Source organism: Neocloeon triangulifer, unplaced genomic scaffold (assembly GCF_031216515.1).
Source record: "Neocloeon triangulifer isolate White Clay Creek 2 clone unplaced genomic scaffold, ASM3121651v1 ptg000008l, whole genome shotgun sequence".
NCBI classification, from domain to species: domain Eukaryota; kingdom Metazoa; phylum Arthropoda; class Insecta; order Ephemeroptera; family Baetidae; genus Neocloeon; species Neocloeon triangulifer.
The window spans coordinates 4340658-4362193 of NW_026775550.1; the positions used below are offsets into that span (position 1 = coordinate 4340658).

Below are 21536 nucleotides of genomic sequence, written 5' to 3' on the forward strand. Positions count from 1 at the left end.
AAATGCCCATATTTTATTTTAATTTTAAATTGTAAAAATTATTACAGTTGAAAACTATTAATTATGAAGAAAATTCGAAAGATGAATAGTAAAAAGTAGATTATTTAGTAAAGCAAAAGTCGTTGGTTCTCATTTTTTCCCTCAATAATTGGGGAACTTTTGTAGATTTGATGGGTCAACCAGTTTCTCTGCAAATTCCAATAAATGGCTGAATTATGTGACGGAAAAATATATTACAATCCGTTCTTTATTAAATTTTTATGACATTTTGCCCATTCTTGTTTCTGCAGGTATGCGCATTCTGGTGATGTTGCTGCTCGATACGCTGCCCATGTTGGGCAACGTTTTGCTGTTGTGTTTCTTCGTCTTCTTCATCTTCGGCATCGTCGGCGTGCAACTGTGGGAAGGAATTCTGCGGCAGCGATGCTTCTTGAAACAGCTGCCCAACATCAGCTACCCGCAGTGAGTGCAATTTCTCCACTTTTTCATTAGAATTAGAATCTTAGGCAGATGATTTTGATAGAAATAATACTGGATTTTATACCAAACTCGACTAATTTTGCAGGAGTCTACCAGATTTTTACACAATGAGGGTGAAAGTGACGCTGTAAGGGTATTATATTGATTTAGGCATGTGACCCTCGCTGACCTACTAACTAATCTCTCTTCCGACTACTAATTTCCGTCTTCAGCCAGAAAAAAGCTAGAGACCTGCCAGACTAATTTCTTGTTTCGTGCGTGTGAATTTGTATGCGTTTTTTTTTTGTGTGTATGTTTGTTTCAGACTGAAAACTCTCGCAGAGTGGAATTTTTTATCTTTTCATTCGGAGAAACTTTTCTAATCTCATTTTTATAAAAGTTGGCCAATAAATAAAACCTAATCTTTTCAGAGCATGTCTAATATCGCCGTGATTCCTTCTTTTGCTTAAATAATGACGCGCGATTCACTTGCGCGAAACTTTCTCCGCCGCGACGTTGATAAATTATCTGCACATCCGAATGTCGGTTAAAAGCAGAGGCTGCTGCTTTTTCCAATTGCGCTTCATTCATCATCTCGGCGCGAATGTCGTTCCCGCGGATTTGACGATGCAATCAATTTTAACCCTCCATTGCTAAACACGGGACACTGCTGAGGGTGGCAAAATATTTTTCATTCAAAAACAGTCATTTATGTTATTTATGTTGCGGTAAAATGAATTGTGTATTTCTAAAGGAAAAATCTGCTCCGTTTGAAATTCTTTAAAAAATAAATCTCTCTTTTATTTTCGCAAAATAAAAGTAAATAAAATAAATGCTTTGAATTTCTTCCATAACCGTTAAAGATTAACTAAAATATAAAATATTGGCATAAATTTGCTACAGTTCAAAATATTGAAGACACAGCAATTTTTTATTCATTTAATTAATCAGTTGCCTAATTGTAAGAGGGCTTTTAACTTTTTTTTTTTAGTGATTTTTATTTCATTGAATCATTTTGCTTGGAGGAGCAAGTCAATTTTTAACGAAAATAACGTAAATAGTTGGTGCTAAGAAAATTATAAATTTTTTATCCCAAAATTTAGCTGATTTTACTGTTTCTTTACATCTTATTTATTTGATATTGCTTAATAATGTGAATGTTAATTATTTCAAATAATTATTTAGAGGTTGAAATTGAATTTCAGAAATTCATATTATATATTTATTTATTTATTATTTATTTATTTATTATATCTTTTTGTTAGGAAAGAAATATTTCTTTTTAGGATACTTTTTTATTCCGAGGAAAATAAACTTTTATCCTGCGACATAATAAATCACAGGAACACTATTTGCAGGTGCAATGCGCGTGACGGTTTAATAACCTCGGCAGACGTTAAATCGCATTTGGCCGCAACAACAGCAGAAATTAATTACCCTTGGCGCGGCCGAACAAATGCAGGCAAAGTGCATAATCCCCTTTATTATATGCAGCGCAGTAATGGAGTTTGATTGGTGCTGCGGGATGCAGCGGCAGCAGGACCGACCGATTGCCCTGTAATTAATCAGCAATGTGCATCCAGCCGCAGCTTGATAAATCGCCCCTTGCATGCGACGATAATCATTGCGGCCTGATTAAGTAATAATCAGCTCGGCTGATTCAATTTATTTCTGCTCGTTGGAGTTGATGGATCGCCTCTTGAAATGTAATACCGCGTCGTCTGGCCCCAGCTATTTCGGGACGCGTGTTCTTTGCTTTTGAAAGAAGAGAACATCTTTGACAATATTTGACTGGAAAATCGATGTCGCTCCGTAATTGGAGGATTTCACCCAAAATGATGGTCAATTTTCTCACTTATCAAATTCTATTTTTCGGACTCATAATTTTACTAAATTTAATATTACATATATTTTTATGAAGAATTTTAACGAAATTACTTATTTAAATATTTTTATTTTATTTATTGGCGAAAAGCTGTAATGCAACCCACTTGAGTGCTGTTTTTGTAATGGGCATAATTTTTTTTATTTAGTTGTAAAAAGTTATTTTCGATAATGGATGCAATTTTATTGATTTTTATGAAGTAAATTTTGTCGATGAACACTAGCAATTTTTGCTTTTCCCATGAATTCTTATCAAAAGCCCAATTCTTTACCTAATATTTTAAAGATTTTTTTAAAAAACGTTTCATTTTCCATGTTAATTTATGAAATAGAAGTTTATTTATTTATTTATTCTCCATTCAGATACATGAAATACACAACATCTTACATCAAGTCAATACACAAAAATTAATATAAAATACTGAAAAAGAGAAGTTTTAGTTTAAATGATCTCGCACCGTATAAATCATATCATACTGCTGTGTAGCAACTGTTTGTTTGTACAATTCAAGGAAACGCACGATTTTCCTCCAGTCTCGTCGTCGTTCTTCATAATACAACTGTTGAAAGCACTTGAAGCGGAATACTTACGTCCCTTTCCGTTTCTAGTTTTCTTTGGCACGCAGCCCGCTGTGCGACACAAAATTTCCCTCCACGTACTCAAATCTGTCGTTCCCACTGTTTCTCTCTGGCTGCAAACAAACAAACAGGCAAAAGCGGATCAGAATATAGACGCTTCCGAAAGAGAGATGTCTATCTGAAGGCCCGCATCATTTTGCACCCCGCCAACCCTTTCCTATATCGAATGAATGAGAATCTCCTCTCGAACGGAAATTTCGATGCCAACATAATTTTAGGCTGGATTTGTTGTCACCCGATCGCGGACCGTCAAAAGCGAATAAATTTCCTCGCCCTGAATGCAGACTCACCCGCACCACTCGGAAATTGGAATTTCAAACGATTCTCACGTTGGAGGATGACTTATGGTTAGCTCAAGTGGATAAAATATTACTTTTTCTTACATAAATTAGTTTATCAAGAAAATTTAATTTAAAATTTATTGTTTGAAATTTAAATTTCTTTTTATTTATATTATCTTCTGATCCTGCCTTTTTATTTGTTTTTAAAACTTCTCTAATATTTTCTGGACAATGAACGTCTGAAAATGTGGAACAAAAGAATCGATTTTGAGACGCAATTGTGTTCTTTGAAAACAAAGCGCACGTGCGAGCAGCAAGAATAATTAAAAAGTTGTGGCGCTCTCGTGTAATTAACAAAAACAAGTTTTGTGAGTTATGCCCAGGTGAATATCATAATGAGACAGAGTGACGCAAGAGAGAAGGCCTTTTGGGAACGCGCCACGCAGAAACACACACAGGTGCGCAGCCTGAATGTCAGCAACCCGCCCGACCGCCCCTCGCCGCCCGCCGCGCTCCTCCTTGCATTCAGAAATTAATTTAATTTTTGTCTCTGCTCGACGCGCTGTGTGTGTTTTAATAATGACTCGCGACGACGCTATGCGAAAACCGGAATTTATTTCCGTGCCCTCTTGAAATATACAAAACCGCGCAACGGCGCGACATTGATCCTGCTTCACAAAAATAAAACATGTAAATAAATAGAATTATACAAGTGGCGAAGATTGTGATATTTTTGATGCAAATATATTTGCTGTTTTTCTACCCTATTTTATAAGCATAAATTATAAAAATGATAAAAATAATTAAAAATTAAAAAATGTTTATTATATCCGTATTGAATGGTAACACTCGAGGTAGTAGATTACTGTGATTTTGCCAGAAAAGTCTTTTGGTTCATTGCCCTGGAAATTTCTGCCAAAATCACAGTATGAAGCTGTTGACTGACTCTTTTGCTTAATTAATTTCTGCAAGTTTTGTTTATTAAAATTAAATTCTCCCATTTTATTTTTAATTTTTTATTTATTCCTCCTACTTAGTTTTAGTTGGGACAAGACAAAACCCTAGGTTTTTAAAGTACCAGCAGACCGCAGGTCGCCCTTGGGGTCAGTTGTCCTTTATTTTTTCATTTTTTCTTTTCAACAAGGTTTGCCCGGTTTTAATTATCCATATTTATGTTTATAATTTTTTATTTATAATAGTTATTTTTATTAATATTTGCTTTTATATTCAACATTTTTATAAATATTTATTTTTATGTTTATTATATGTATTTAATTGATTTCATACTTAATTATATTTAAATTTAATATTTTTATATTGTTTAAATATGGAAAAGTTTTATTAAATTTAATAAATCTGCTATTCAGTGTCTGTGAAATTACTCGCTTGGGTTTGATATCAGATGCTTTATTTTCAAATTGAGCATAATAAAGATTTTTCAAAATCCCATAGAGCCTTCACCTGGGCTCTACGTAATCCGCCACAGAAGAAATGTGTTTCACATTAGCAGATAAGCCCTATTTTTGATCAACACCTTGACACTTTTTCAATGCCTTCCACTTGACCCTGAGTAAAAAAAAATCGACCAACAAAAGAAAGCAAGAAATGCAAAATCGAAACTTATCAATCAGAGTGCCAAAGTGCTTCCCAGGGCCATTAACACGCAGGTCACGCTAACAAGTCATTCACAACGTGTTAACTTCGTTTGAAACACCTGCTTTTTTGAAGCAGGCAGGAAATTAATAGAAATTTTTGCTCTTTTTATTAAAAATTTTTGTCATATTTTTGCAGGACAAGGGAAAATGTTTGTGTTGTGCCTTTCTTGTGTTCGGGAATTTCCTGAAACGCTTTTCCAGCTTGCGAATGACAAAGGAATGGAGCCGTTTTTGTCCCGACTGCTGCAAGACTGAGCTGTTTTCCGCCCTTTTTCTGCTCTTTTGTGTCCGACTCTGTCGCTAACTAACCAAACAATAATAGCTGCGCTGTTTTCCGGCCACCGCTCGCTCTCTCTCCTTTCAGCAGCATGCTTTGTGACTCTCGAGAGCGGTCCAGTTTATCTCGCAACTGATTGCCGGCGATTAGGCATGATTTAGCTCTGGCAGCTTCTATAGCTCTCTGTGTCGTCGCGTGACACGGACGACGTGTGTCCCTCTCACGTGTGCTGTTTACTTTTCGACAAGGCCAAAATGCAACATCGTAGAGAGGCGCAAAGATTAATTACACAGTCACAATAAATTGCAGAAGTATCGAAAACAGAAATTATTTTAAACTTGTGAATATTCAGTTAATAAGCAACATCTGCAAAATATTTTTATCTATGAATGCTCTCCACAAATTAGTTTAAAAACTTGAAATTGGTCATACATGAAATATCATTTTTATTTTTGGAGGATAATAATTTTTGTTTGTTTTTATTTCAGTAAATCATAAAAAAAATCGGCTGGGGTTTGAAATTTAAGAAAAATTCCATGTCAAAAAAGTAGATTTAATGTAATAATTTTTAAAGAACCACTCCGGTCATTTGTATTGCTCTTTATTCTGAAAAATTGCTTAATTACGAGTTTATCTTGTGAAAACACTATTTGAAAATTCCAAACCGTTGCGTCTCAATCAAAAGAAAACATAAAAACGAGTGATTCGCGCGAAAAACGTGTGAGAATTTAGTAGCCAATCAGATCCATCAGTTTGTTCCAAAAACTGCAGGATTTGGCCACATTGGCGCTGCGATCGTTGATTTTGCCAAGTTTTCTGCACAGCGCCGTGGGGCATTAGTGGCAAAATCAGCGATTGCAGCGCCAATGTGATCAAATCCTGCAGTTTTTGTACAAAACTGATGGATCTGATTGGCTACTCAATTCTCACACGTTTTTCGCGCGAATCCCTCGTATTTAGGTTTTCTTTTTATAGAGTCGGAACCGTTTGGAATTTTCAAATAGTGTTTTCACAAGATATGCTTGAAATTAAGCAATCTTTCAGAATAAAGAGCAATACACTTGACCGGAAAGGATCTTTAAATGAATTGTTTTGCGTCTCTCGACGATCAATTCCTAACCGTGTTTGTCCCCCCATCTTCCATATTTGGGGTGAATGTAAATTTCACATCGCGTCCATTCTTTAATTTCGACTTTTCCGTGCAGGCCGCTGTCCTCGTACTACCGGTACCTGGAGCAAGACCGCGACTACATCTGCTCCAAGCCCGAGGACAACGGGATGCACCTGTGCTCCAACCTGCCGCCGTATCGGCACAACGGCATCGAGTGCAACGGCACGGCGCTGCCCTTCAGCAACAACTTCCCCACCAACTCCAACTGCGTCAACTGGAACCAGTACTACACCGAGTGCAAGAGCCAGGGCAACAACCCCTTCCAGGGCGCCATCTCCTTTGACAATATTGGACTTGCATGGGTCGCCATTTTTCTTGTAAGTTTAAGTGAAAAATTAAGAAAAAAAATCTTTTGTTCCCTGTTAGAAAGTCGTGGTTTTTAAAACTTTAAAAGCAAAAGGTTTTCGGTTCAAAAGTAAAATCCTCCTTTATTAAAAAAATTTTATTATAAATAATTCCTCTTATATTTACTAAAAATAAGAATTTTTGCTAAGAGATTAATGTGATTTCAGGTGATTAGTTTAGAGGGTTGGACGGACATAATGTACTATGTGCAGGACGCGCACTCATTTTGGGACTGGATTTACTTCGTCCTCCTAATTGTGGTATGTATCAGAATTGATTAGAAAGTTTTTTAATTTTCTCTTTCCTAAATCTCAATTATATTTTTGAACATTTCCGAATGACGCTTGGGGATTTGGCAAAAATACTTTTATTATTATTATTATTTATTATTACTTAATCTTTAATCTTATTCTAAGATTTGAGTCAAAGTGGGTGTTTTTCGCCTATGAAACCTCCACTTTTTGGGGGCGTGAAAAATAGCCGAAAGGTTTAATTTAGAAAAAAATTCAGCGTATATCTTTTTATGCTGAAAAACTTTGCTATTAAATTCGTGGGAAAATGTCTATTTCTGGATCTTATAAATTAACATAAATTTGAATAATGTGGAGTTCTGGAAAAAATTATAGATTGTGAAAATTTATATTGGCCCTGTAATTTTCAAAAGGGTAATTCCGTGTTCTTTCATACATACTGAGGAAACTCATTGAGAGGTTTACAAAGGAAGAAAGACCTAAATTTCGCTAAATTAAAATATACCAACGACAAATGAAGGGAATTTTATGTTTTCATATTGGTAATATAGCTATAATGGTAATTTTTTCCGGTCTTGAGAAAATACAGGTTAAACAAACAACAAAAACGTATTTCCTCTATAAGCATAATTATTTTTTGATCAAAAATTTTAAAAACTCTAAAAATCAATCATAACCACTTCATCCCTCAAATATATGTGATTCAAATAATCAAAACTTATTTCATAATTATTGATTTTCCTGATAATTCTCACTCAGAAATGCTCTTAAGTAATTTTATTTACTTTCTATAACAACATAACAACTGTTAAAAATTATGATTTTTATTCATAATATAATAATAATATTTTTACTTACTGATGACTCAATCTTTCATACTTTTCCACTTTTTTTTGCCATTTAACGTCAATATTTACTGATCTCGAACTGGATTTGGTTGTGCAGATCGGCTCGTTCTTCATGATCAACCTGTGCCTAGTCGTGATAGCGACGCAGTTTTCCGAGACGAAGAAGCGCGAGATGGAGCGGATGCGTCTGGAGCGGGCGCGATTCCACTCGTCGTCGACGCTGGCCAGCACGCAGAACTCGGAGCCGACCACGTGCTACGCCGAGCTGGTGCGCTACACGGCGCACCTGTGGCGCAGGGCCAAGCGCCGCATCATCAACCGCTACCGGCTGTACCAGTGCCGCAAGCAGCAGCAACACCAGCAGCTGCCCAACGCCATCCAGCACCCGCCCTTGTCCTTCCAGCCCTGCGCCAGACACGCCGAATTCGTGTAAGTGCAATTAGCATTGAAATCACTTACAATAATTAGTGCATGATTGGAGTAGTTTTTTTTAATTCACTCCAGTAAAATGATTTATTAAGACCAAAGTAGGGTGTAAAATTATCATCGTTTTAATTATGATTTTAACTTTTTTGTAGCAAATACACTTACTGGCTTCATTTTGCAATTGTAATGATTAACTATTAACATTAATATTAATAATTTAAAGAACAACTGCTAAATTTGTTATCAATAATGAAAATAAATGATTAAACTTCAAATTATTTACCAAACTTAATACATAATTTTTTATGATTAAACCTTTTAATAATATTTTACAATATTTTATATTTATTTTGAATCGCACAAAATAAAAATCCTTTTGTAATGAAACTAACGCATTATCAGCTATTTAAAATTTATATATATTGCCTTCACCTGATGTGTAATGAAACATAAATAAGCATCCTTAGATAGGTGTTGCGTAAATATGGTTATCTTCAGAAATAAAATATTAATAATTATTAATATATAAGAAATTAAAACAAGTAATAAGTATGGTTGTGAAACTTAGACGCTTTTTATCCCTAAAATAGTCGACTTTTTTTAGACACATTTTTCATAAAAAAAGACTGTTTTTAGACGATTTTTATCCAATTTGTTAGACGGTTTTAGACTGTTTTTCCAAGGTTGAAAATTTGGCTTGTAAAAAAAGCTGTAAAAATGATTTAATGGATGGGCAAAAAATTCGGTTTTAAAGCTTAAAACAGTCGACTATTTTAGTTCATATTTTAATTGAAATAGTCGGCTTTTAGTTGACTTTCCAGCCAAGTAGTTGATTAATAGTCGCTTTCAATTTTTTTGTTCTTTGGGGCTGCTATGGGGGGAAGGCGTAAAAATCACTGTTCACCAAAACTAGCTAGAAATGCTCAGAATGACCTGTCCGAGATTTGTAGATGGTCGCCAGAAAAACCATGAAATTTTTTCCAAGTCTTGAGGGTGGATCTAGGGGTGAGGGGGTTAGAAGTTGGTTAGTCGCTTTGCCCATCCCAAGAGATAGAGATGCCACTTCAACAGCAAAAAATCAATTGGTTGCGCGGTAAACAAAAATCTTATGAATATTTTGTACACCAGGAGACGAAATGGTGAGTTTTAGACACTTTTAGACTGTTTTAATCGATTTTTAGACGCTCTTAGACGGTTTTAGACGATTTAAAGTGGGTGTCAATCTTCTTGAAATTTCACGATTCGTGCACATTTGATGAATTCAGGCCAAACCAAAGCCCACAAAAAAATAGTCTATCGTCTAAGTTTCACAACCCTATAGTAATAAGTTATTTTATGACTAAATCATAATATAAATCGACAAATTTGATCAAAAAATACTTAAAAATGGATGAATAAAGATATATCAGAAAGACTTTATATAACCAACAAAGTCAAAATGTATAAAGATTTTACAGATTTTAGAACCCCGCTACTCTAGGGCCTGTAGGCTTTACCTTTTTAAATTTTTGTTTAGATTTTATGATTTAAAGAAAGAAAATGATGAATGATTTTCAATTATTGAGAATGATCTGATTTTATTTCAAGTAGTTTGCTCGCGTAGTCAAAGAATAACCGTTTCAGTTGCAGGCACGGATTGAGTCGGAAGAGCCAGGCCGGCCCTGGTCCGCCGCCGCCACGCGTCCTGGAGCACGAGGAGGCGGGTCGGGGGCCGCCCGTGTGTCCCGTGGGGCCGCGGCCGCCTGACAACGAGCCGGAACTCAACTCGCCACCACCGAGTCACGCGCCCAGGGCCAGTCCTGAGGTGTCGGACATCGACCCTGTGTCCAGTCCAAGGGTCAAACACGTCAGCAGCGGCGGCGGCGGCGGCCTCCTCAGGGTGCCTTCGTTCAACGGCGGCTGGGAAGGAGAGGTAAAGTTTTTCTTCAATATTTATGCGCAGACATGAAATTTTTAGATTCAAAATAATTGGAAACTTCGGTTTTTGAATTATATTAATTTAAAAAAAGAAATTAAATGCGTTTAATAAAAAGTTTCTTGGTTTTTTTTTACCATAAATGAAATAATTTTTTCTATTTTGAGATATAAAATATTTTCTATTAAAATTGAGAATTGAAGAATTACTCCTGTGAAGTTCAATTTATAATTAATTTATTATTATTATTTATTCTTCTCGGTCAATTAATAAAAAGAAAAGTTATTTTCGTTTTGTTGTAAATAATTTGATTTTCCTGTAAATTTTTCGATTATATTCGGAACAGACTCGGAATATTCCATTGCAATTTTCTAGTTTTATTTTATTTCTCCCCAGGGTGGAGGAAACGGCGGGGGCCTTTTGTCCCCTGGCAACGGAAGTGCGGCGTCGCGGAGGCGCAGCAGCGTCATGTTCAGCGACGTGGTGATGCTGCACGATGACCAGGGCAGCACCAGCAGCGCCCCCGGGGTCACAAAGAACGTCTGCTCAAGCGAGAAAATGACCCAGGCTGGCGACGGCAACATCCACTCGTGGAGGGGCGGCAGGGGATTCTCAGCGGTGAGTCTCCATTCAATCTCTTACCTGAAAATTTCAATTGAAAATTAAATTGCAAATACAAATTTTTATAAAAGTTATTTTCTTGAAAATGGTTAAATATTACTGCCTTTTTTTATTAATGTTTTGGCTGAAAATTTAATTATTTGATACTGCAAAACTTCTTTTTTTCCTAGTTTGGAATTCGGAAATTACAAAGTTTTAGTTTTGGGATAAAAAGTCAAAAATAAATCAGGAATCAGAAATAAATAAATAAAATAATCTAATATAAATTTTTTGTTAAAATACAAATTTAAATAATTTTCCAAACTATCCTTTTCACCAAATTGCTCTTTTTTCACTATTTATCTAATTATTTTAAATTTTTATTACTTTTCCATCTCGATAAATTCATGCATTCATGTTTCTTTGTAAACCCGAAGATGAAAATAAACTTGGATGACAACATTATTCTTATGAAAGGTTGCAATAAGTAAAACATTTTACAACCTAGCCTTGTTGATATGACACTTGCCGCAAAGTCCTTATCACCGATTTTTTATTTTCTCTACACTTAACCCTCGTCGGTGGGACAATTTAAAGGAGCGCTCGTTAAATCCAAAGCACTTGAACTAACTTTCGAGCCGACGCTTTCGTCACACAAGTGCAATAATAATAATAATATTCTAGAGAGCACCAAATAATAATCTTCATTTCATCTGCTCATGCGAATAAGCAGTCTCTGCTATCGATTATCGCAGCAAAAAGCGTTTGCAAGTTTAAAGTTGGTGGCGCCGCGCAAAGTGGATGAATTATATTCAAAAGAAAGAAGCAAAGAAGTGGGTTAATTTGAAATATATTTTTCCAGTTGACTGGTTTATTAGCCAACGAGATTCGCTTGCATGAATAATTTTATTCTCTTTCTGCGATAGGAATATAAAATATACCGACTGGGCTGTGAATTATTAAAGTCGTAAATATACAAGCGCGCAACGAATCGTGAAAGATTTTGCTCAAATATTTTATATTTTTATCTTACAATTGAAAATATAGAAGCATTAAAATTTTCAAATACGATCCCAAATAATGCTTCAGGGGCCGTTTTATAAATGTATATGTTATTTATTTGAAAAATTTAACTTTAATAATATATATCTCAATCTTTTAAGTTTTATTTAAAATTGTTTTTTTATTTATATATTTTAAATAAAATTAATTATTTGTATATTTAAATTTTATTTGTTATTTTAATTATAGAAAGAAAATATTGCTTAGTTTTTGTATAATGTTTGGTATTTTACTAGAAATAATTATTTACAAAAAATTATTTATTGTTATTCGATAACCTACTATATATATTTGTTTTAAATTGATCAAAATTACTATTAAACTTTTTTGTCTGAGTTTAATCCAAGATTGAAAGAACCGTAGTTTCAGTTGGAACTAAATATTTTATTAAATAGAAAATCTTTTGCTGCAATTCACATTTGCTTATAAAAATGTTTTGGTTACAAATATTCATATATCTATCTATATTTCTCTTGAATTTTTCTTTTGCCCAAAAATAGGTCATGTTTACAAGCTGCTCTTCTTTGCTTACCCTCAAGAGTAGCAAATTAATCAGATCGGCAGTAATTAGACCGCAGCAATTGCAACCAGGCTTTCGTAGGAAACCACTTATGAGTGCACATTTCACACCCAATCAAGGATTAACCGATGCCTTCAGATTACAAAACACGCGTTTCAAATCCTGCTCTTCACGGTGAAATGAGTGCAATCAGAAGTTTGCACCGCGGCTCTCATTTACAATCCGATGTGCCCCAAATAGAAACGCACATAAAAACACACGTGCTCGTTTTTCTCAATTGCACTTTTCCTCCCCCAAGTAGCCTCGAGCGAATTTTTTCACATATCTAGGACGGCTTTTGAAAATAAATCCATGTGTGCAACTTATTATCAAGGGCGAAAATAATCGATGAACAGCTCTCGCGGCAACAAACAATTGCCGCTTTTTGCATATTTTAAAGAGCTCGTTTCATGCCGATGGGAAAAGTTTTGCCTTTAGTTTTTATGGCGCTTCCGAGTGAAATACAGTTTTTAACCCCGTTAACCGCACCATCTGCTCGTGGGAAAATCGCTTCAAATTTGCAATGGAAATTAACGCAAATTAAAATTTTAATCGCTCCATAATTCAGTTTCGCTCAAATTTGCTCCAAAGATTTATTTAAAGGAAAAATTTTTTTAGATCTTTTCTTATTGCTTTTTATTTTTCATTAAAATAAAAGTGTAAAGATTTATGAATTCAACGAAAGCAGGGTTTGGAATAAAATTAATGCTCACGGTGGTGTTTTTGATCTTGGACGTTTTAGCTGCAAATGATGTTTATGTTGCTAATTTTGATGTCGTTTTTTTCACAAGAGCGCAGAGATAATTTTTCAATAAAATAATTTTTTTTAGATTTATTGTAAAATATGAAAGGTAAGAAAGATTTTATGATAGATTTTGAAGATTTTATCAGGTCTTTTCAAAGAGAATTAATTAAATTATTAACTTTTGACTAAACGCCTTTTACGTGGAATTAAGTTCCGAGACGCGAGATATTGAGACAAAACCAGTCCGTTCCGAATATTTATTTAAATGGGTTTCAAATTCTCAAGAATCAAGAGATTTTCGCTGTTAATATTTCTAAAAAATTGCATGTTCACGTGTTGTATGCAATTTTCTAGCACAAAATTTAAAATTTATTATTTGCTTTCTTCCGTTTGTTCAAATTTGGTTGCAAGTTAACTGATGACGGGTTTATTTGTACATTTGTGAGACTTTTAAGGTTTATCCAGATGGTAAATTTGAAAAATTTATTGAAAAAGTTTATAATTTAATAATGAAATGTATTTTTTTTTCTTCACAATTCAATAAATTGAAACATACATTAATCAAAAAGTAAAAAGCAATAGAAAAGAACGAAAAATAGGCTTTTAATTTGATCTGAAGCCAATTTGATGATCAAAAAAGTGAAAACGCACGTTAAAATTAATAAAAAAAGTCAAGATTCCTTAATTATTTCTAAATTTTATTGCCAAAAAATCCAATCTGCAGGTTTTCCGACCCAAACACTAATTGCAAACTCTCAACACACTCCATTTGCCCAGAAAAAAATAAGGCCCTGGCACAAATGTGTCTCTCGGCTGAAACTTTTCCTGGAGTTTGTTATTTCGAGTGCCAGTAAGTGAGGCGTGCGATTGTTCCGTTTGTTCGCAGCAAAGTTCGTTTGACGCTGGAGGGCCGGCCTATCAATTAGACCTGCATCGCCAGAGCACAATATCCGCGCCGGCCCCAATGACTTGTCAAGAACTTTTGGCCCTCAGCGGCGCCCTCAGCGCCGCCCTGCCCACGCAACTCGCCCTCGACTCGCGCCACGTGCACTCGTTCTTCTCGTCCCTCAGCAAGGGCGACCGGAGACACGTGTCCGCCCCTGCCGATCTCCAGACCGACCAGGTGCGTTAGCAGCGAAAATTCATTAAAGGCCAATAAAAAAAAAAGCGCCAGAGCAGTCAAGATCAAATTAATAAAGTTCAATAAGAAATTCTTTCTTGACCAGCACTATCTTTGATTTGTTTTGTTCTGGAGATATCATTTAAAAAAGACAAAAATAAAACACATATAAGCATATATTATTTAAAATTTTAATCTTGTAATTTTAATTTTATGTCATTTTATATATTTTTTTATAAATATTTAAGTACTTCTAATTTATAAACATAATATTTTTATTAATTTAGATTTACAATTTTAGTCTTACTAGTATTGAAATTAACAAAAGATTTTTTAATAGCAACAAAATTTTAAATAAATATGATATATTGGGTTACCAATCTGCTTCATTTATGAAATATTGTGATTAAAAAATGCATCTTTGGATATGGTAAATGAAATGATAATTGATAAGAAATATTATTTGGAATTTTTCAATTAAGAGCACTAAAACCAATTATATACATATCAATTTTAATATAAAGATTTTTATTATCGTTTTGCCTCAATTAAATTTTTTGTTCTCAATACTTTCTTGTGATAAATTGAAAAAAAAATGACAAAATTAATGTTAAAATCACATTCTTTGTTACAATAAACAAAATTGCAAATTTCCTTTTTGTGTGAAGAAATTGACTTTCGAAGGGATGGTCATGGAAGTGAAGTGATCGGGCTTTTGCTGCTTGTAAAAATTGTTTTGTTAAAAAACAAAGCGGCTGTACCAGTTTTAGTCACGGCCTGCGACCCTATTTCTTGAGCAAGAAAAAAAATAGCAAAATTGAACAAAAAACTTATTTTAACACTAAAATTCAAAATGATAAAACTTGTACTTTGAATTTGTTAAGATTTTGAATGTCAAATTTTGTTTCTCAAATTTAGCAGATTTTTTCTTATTTTCTTGCACATAAAATGGTGTCGCAGACCGTGACTGAAACTGGTAGAACCGTTTAGTTTTTTTTTATATAATAAAAAACATTTTAACAACGATGAAAAGCCCGATTTCTGCTCTTTGAAAGCATTCATTAATTAATTTATAATATTTAAATCATATTAATTGTGTCTGTGATCAGATGGACTGGGACTCGGAGGTGGACGAGTGCGGCGAGTGCACGTCCGAGTGCGAGGCCGAGTGGTACGCCCACGAGCAGTCCTGCTGCTACCAACAGGCCCTGCGACCGCCGGCCAAGAAAAGCTGCTGCACTCGTTGCTTGGGCAGCGTCCGGCGAGTGATCAAAGCCCTGGTCGAGCACAAGTACTTCCAGCAGGGCATTCTGCTCGCCATCCTCGTCAACACCCTCAGCATGGGCATCGAGTACCACAATCAGGTATACCCGTCCATTTTTTTTTATTGAAATTTTATTTTATTCATTGATTCTTCAATTCAATAAATATAAAATAAAATTATAGTTAAGTTAATATTTTAACTTAAAAATTTTTGTTTTTTGAATGTCAATTAGTTAAAATTGTTTGAATAGACCAAAATAACTAATAATTTTCCTAAAATTTCAATTATTTATAAAAAAATAAAAAAGTTAAAGACTATAATAATATTTATTCAATAAAATCTACTGTTGTAATTTTAAGCAATTTTAAAATTATTTTTTTATTATTTTTATTTAAAATAAGGTAATTTTTTGATGGGGAGGCTTGTGATTGTGTTTTTTTTTCATTTTCATATAAAAATTCTTTTAATTAGTATCTTCAGCGTGTAAATTGTTATTTTTACATTCGTTATTCATTAAATTTTTATTTACGCAAAAAAAAGAAAACAAAGCAGAATCTGAAAATCCGCAACAGTTTTGAAACAATTCCGACAATTCTCACAAGGGTATTTTCGTTTTTGTTTGGCCGCAGCCCGAGGAACTGACAGTCATCGTGGAGTACAGCAATGTTGTGTTCTCGGGGATTTTCGCCGTGGAAATGCTGCTCAAAGTCACCGCAGAGGGGCCTTTTGCTTATATAAGTAATGGATTCAACGTCTTTGACGGCATCATTGTTGTTCTCAGGTGAGTTCGCATTTGCATGTGCAAAGACCGCGCATCTGCGGCGCAACACCACTTGCCGGCTCCTTTGCAAAAGCAAACAAACCACTTGAACACTACTTGTATTACACCAGAAGGCCAGACCAATTTGCTCGAGCTGCTCGTATAATTTCAAGCTGGTTTAATTTAATGTTCATCGTTAGAATTGAGATGTTCCGTAGTGCAAATTGCTTTCAAAAATTCAACAAGAAAATTATAAAATATTCATAAAATCAATGAAGACAAATTTCAAGATCATTTTGAGCATTTTCTATGTAATTTTTACATTTTTTTATTTTTATTAAGAGTGCAGTTTTAAAACGGCAGCAAGCTGAGAAAATAATGAACAGGTGCAATTGTGTGCATCTTTATTACAAACGTCTGCTTCGCCTTTCTTATTTTTAGTCTCAATTTTAAGACTAGAAAAATAAAGATTGGCAATGATCGTTTGTAAAAACTACTGCACTTGTCTTTATAATCACTTTCCCGTGTTTTTACCATTTCAAAATGGTTTCCGTATTCTGAGACTGGCTTCAAATTTGTCTTTTGTTATTCCTAAATTAGGGATTCCGTAGAAATTTTTTTTAACTGGCAAAGCGTTAATAATTTATCATCTAAGTTTAGGTCTTAATTTTTAACTTAATATAAATCACGTTATATAACTTTTTTCGTTAAAGTTTCAATAAATTAGACATTTAGGAGAAATCCGGTGTCCTTAAATGCTCAGAAAACACTTCAAAATGGAAAAATACTGCAAAATATTTAACAAAAGCAACTTTTTAGAAAATAATCTAAATCTAGAGCAACACCAATTGCTCATTTTTTACTTTTCTTCAATGGAATTTTAAACATTGAGGGCGATCCAAAAGCCTAACCAGGCCCAGGCTAACTTAGCCCCCCAGCAAAATTGAATGGCGGGTTAAATAAGCCCGGGCCAGGTTAATTTTGACCGGGCCAAGTTAGCCTTTTGGATCGCCCTCATTATCTCCAAAATTTTGCAACTAATCATATCTGGAAATGCTTAACATTGGTTCAACTTTTTGCGCAAACTTGTAAATTCTCTCCCGTAAATAGTGTCCAATTCTCTGGAAATCAAAATAATTATTTAAAGTAATATTTGTTTTCGTTTTAAAGATGAATTTTCAAATTCTTCAAATTTTTGTTGTTTTTATGAATGGGGCCGGAGGAAAAAATTCAAATTAGTATCTTTTTATAATTAATTATATCACGTTTCAACAAATTAAATTAAGTTACAATTTTTTAAATATAAAATTTACTTTGACGCATTTCACCCCACATTCAAAACTCTTTTCAAAAGCTGTGAAAAGTCAGCGCTGCTGCCAATTGGCCTCTCTTTAGCATTTGAAAACGATTCGCCCTGAACGGGCTGAAAGACGCGGTTGAACCGAAACGTGTCCGACCACATCTCTTTAAGTGTTAAATGAGGCAGAAGTGATTTTCTCTCTCGCTTGGCCCGCAGCGTGGTGGAACTTTGCCAAACATTCCTCGGCGAGCGCGACGGTGGCAGCTCAGGGCTGTCCGTCCTGCGAACCTTCCGCTTGCTGCGCATCCTCAAACTGGTCAGGTTCATGCCCAATTTGCGCCGCCAACTGTTCGTCATGCTGCGAACCATGGACAACGTGGCCGTTTTCTTCGCACTTTTGATTCTCTTCATTTTCATATTCAGGTATGTATGCAAAAATTCCCGAACGCACAGAAACACGATTTCATTTTGATATATTTTATTTCTATAAATTATTCAAATTATTAAATACGCCATTTGGAATTTTTGACACATTACAGCCAGGCACTTTTTCCATTTCTCACTTTAAAAATTATAAATATGTCTAAAAATAAATAAATTGTTTAAAGTGGATTGAATTTACATTCGGCTTTTCCTCGATGGGTTTTTGTGAGTTTTTATTGTTTAAGAAAAACAATATCCTGCTCTACATGTTTCGGCTGCGGGCTGCAGCCATAATTCATGAGCTGTGAAAAACATTTTGACAGAAATTAGTACAAAAATAAACCTTTTTTCAAAAAGTATTTTGCTTTCAGATTGACAATGTTTCGTGAAAAATTATTTAAATTTACTTTTCTTCACAAACAATAATTTTTAACAAAAATTTGACATTTAATTCAAAATATTTTTCAAAAAACAAATAAGTTTTTATAATAATTTTGGTCAGAATATTTAAACGTGTGTTTTGAGCGTACCTTTCTCGGCGGTGGTCGAGAGAAGACTAAAATATTTTTCAGTTGGTTTTTGGGGTAAAAGATATGTTTTTTTCTTAAACAATAAAAACTCACAAAAACCCATCGAGGAAAAGCCGAATTTAAATTCAATCCACCATGAATCAACCCTCGATCGTGAACTTCTACTACAAAATTGTTTAAAATTTGAAAAGTGAGATTTGGAACGAGTTGCTCTTGAAATTTTCAAGCTCATTCTGTGTGGTGTTGCGTGTTGATCGATTACCACTTTGTGACATGCACAGAGTTCTGAAAGTGGCGTGCCCTTTTTTTTGCGAGACGAAAACGGGTTTTGCGACGAAATATTTTCATTTTTGCAAGTCTGATTTCGAAGAATGGCGCTGTTTAAAAAATAAAAATAAATGCCTGCCTTGCTTTTAGCTCACTAATTAAATTTTAAATTTCTCCCGATTAAAATTTGCAAAACTTCATTCCGTTCTCGCATTTTTCGTCTCCTCTTCCCTTCAATTCAACTCTTTTCTAGAGTGTCGTCCACTTTCAGAATCTTTTCTGCCTACACTTGAGCTGAATTTTATATAAATCCGTGATTCTATTTCCACACACAATTAATAATCTCCCCAATTCTAAATCAGATTTATATATTTACTTTAAATTTAAAATGATTGTACCATGATGAACTCTATTATCCATGACATAAACAAACACAACCGTTAGTCTATAGCAACAACTGCCTTGTTAAGGATAATTTTCACTCCTAAAAACACAAATCAATTAAGAAGCAGCGACAAAATAATTGTTATATACACGGAAACCTCTACATTAATTCCCCTTTCAAGTTATTTTAGGACAGAACAGTGTAAAACCGATATTTTTGAAAGAGAAAAGATATAACTGCCTATCATCAAAAGAAGTAAAAATTATCATCCATATTTGTGGTCTCTATTCTCCTCGCCATTGTTTATTTCACATATCGATCGGACTCTTGCTTCACCTGTTGTACATACAAATATTTTATATATACGATGATAAAACTATTCTTCTCTCTTCCTTTACTTTCTCTTTATATACATTTCCTTCCATGGTTTCATATATACTTGCTCTTTTCTCTCCTCGTCTCTTTCTCACTCAAAAAATACAATTTTTAGTTGTTCCAAAAGGTAGGACACATTTTTAGATCTCTATCGACTAAACCCTAGAAATATAAACGCAACAACAAAAAACTCCTTAATTAAATAGCATTACTTGATATAAAACTCTATGGCATGGTACATGTTTCCAAAAAAATTGAAAAAGAAAAAAAATTTAAAAATCATTCTTGCCTCTAGACGCTTTCTGTAAAATTATCTGCACCGGAATAGTTAAAAAAAATCAGAAATGCAAAACCCCGATAAAAAAAAACACACGCTAAATATGCACACACGCAAAAAGCATCCACGTTATAATTTTATTTTTTAAATCCAAGTGTACACTGTGAGACACTTAATATACAAACAAATGATTAACTTGGCAAAAACTGGGACTGAATTAAAACATTCACTTTTTATAGAAAATTGGCACGGCTCGATTTTCCGTCCCAGCTTTTCACTTAAAGGATTAGGCAACCTTCAGAATTTCAATATCTATATTTGAGATCATGTTAGATTTTTTCAAAACAGTGGGAGAGTATTTTGAGAAATTAATTTCGGACAAAAACGGATAAAATTAGAAATTTAATTTATTGACCCGTAAAATTACTTCTCCGCCAATTTATGTTAAAAAATAAATGGATTTTAAACGTTTATAATTTATATTAATTAAACAGTTTGTTAAATTTCTGAAGGTTTCCAGTCCATTTAAAAATAAAATTGAAAAAGCATGTCTCTCTCTCAAAAAATCACCGCGCGAAACCTGCTCGACAGCGCTTCTCAGGATTTGCCCTAAATCGCAATCAGCAGCTTTAGTAAAAAGAAAAAAATAAATGCATTCTCGCACATGAACCATCAGACTGAATTATACATCATGAGAATTATATATAAATATATGATTTTTTTTTAAGCTTTTCTCCCAACTATTTTTCCAACATTTTTGTACATCATGTGACTTTTTCTTTTTATTTTCCTCTTTAGTATACTGGGGATGAACCTATTTGGTTGTAAGTTCTGCAATAAAGCCGACGACGGATCTGTCAGTTGTGACAGGAAAAATTTTGACTCCCTGCTGTGGGCCATTGTGACTGTATTCCAGGTATTGAACCCGCTCTCACTCATTTATCTCTCTATTAACAATCATGTTTTTTTTTTTTCATTCAATATTTTTCAAATACCGGACCGAGTTTTGTGCATAATTGACAGTATTTTTTTCTTTCGAATATAAATATTTGCGAGCTCCTCTTTATTTTCCTGTTTGAGAAAAGCATATTTTCATTTTCGTCACTAACTTTATTAATAACAAAGAGAGAACGAAAGGGGCCGAAGCGCGAGGCGTTGCTCAGAAGGTACAGTATGACACGTTTTTTGCTTCTGCAGTTTTGACACGTATAAGAGAATGACTCTCTCGATCTTTCGCAGTCTCATGTGCTGAGATTTATACATAATTCGATACCATTGCTCATAATTATCTCACCTGTCTTTAGAGTTTAATGATGACATGCCATGCACCTGTAAGATATAATCACTTACATTTTTATAAATATATTATACTCGATTTTTAATTAATTGCTGATGAATACAGTCTCTCACAGCCGTTTTCTTAGCTCTGTTTCTGTACATAATAATACACTTCTCGTTACTCATTCCGTACTCTAGGAGAAAATATTACTCGATCGTGCATGCTCCTCTCCACATTTTTTATATAATACCATTTTTCACTATTTAATTATTGAACGACTCACGTATTTTCCTTCTTATCCATAACGGCTTTTTACTATCTGTGTGCTCAAATATTTCCATATTTCGCACTCTGGACCAACCTTTCCATAAATTTCCTCTTTTAGCACAATTAACTTTTTCAATCGTAGAGGAATAACATTGACGACGAATTGTGTGTG

At 34.2% G+C, this 21536-nt stretch overlaps 1 protein-coding gene across 6 annotated transcripts in view; it reads left to right on the forward strand.

Annotated features, from left to right (window-relative positions):
• The window catches only part of LOC132194669 (voltage-dependent T-type calcium channel subunit alpha-1H), a 136720-nt gene that overhangs the window by 98812 nt on the left and 16372 nt on the right, over positions 1 to 21536 (forward strand). For 3 of the 6 annotated variants that reach the window (XM_059616095.1, XM_059616098.1, XM_059616101.1), the window contains exons 5-15: positions 291 to 462; positions 566 to 607; positions 6401 to 6683; positions 6879 to 6971; positions 7908 to 8239; positions 9860 to 10148; positions 10548 to 10769; positions 14004 to 14240; positions 15347 to 15601; positions 16131 to 16282; positions 17778 to 17984. In XM_059616095.1, the coding sequence (XP_059472078.1) occupies positions 291 to 462; positions 566 to 607; positions 6401 to 6683; positions 6879 to 6971; positions 7908 to 8239; positions 9860 to 10148; positions 10548 to 10769; positions 14004 to 14240; positions 15347 to 15601; positions 16131 to 16282; positions 17778 to 17984 (2284 nt within the window). Of the gene's footprint in view, positions 1 to 290; positions 463 to 565; positions 608 to 6400; positions 6684 to 6878; positions 6972 to 7907; positions 8240 to 9859; positions 10149 to 10547; positions 10770 to 14003; positions 14241 to 15346; positions 15602 to 16130; positions 16283 to 17777; positions 17985 to 20616; positions 20735 to 21536 lie in introns of all 6 variants that reach the window. The other 3 variants (XM_059616099.1, XM_059616097.1, XM_059616100.1) reach the window with 3 other exon arrangements.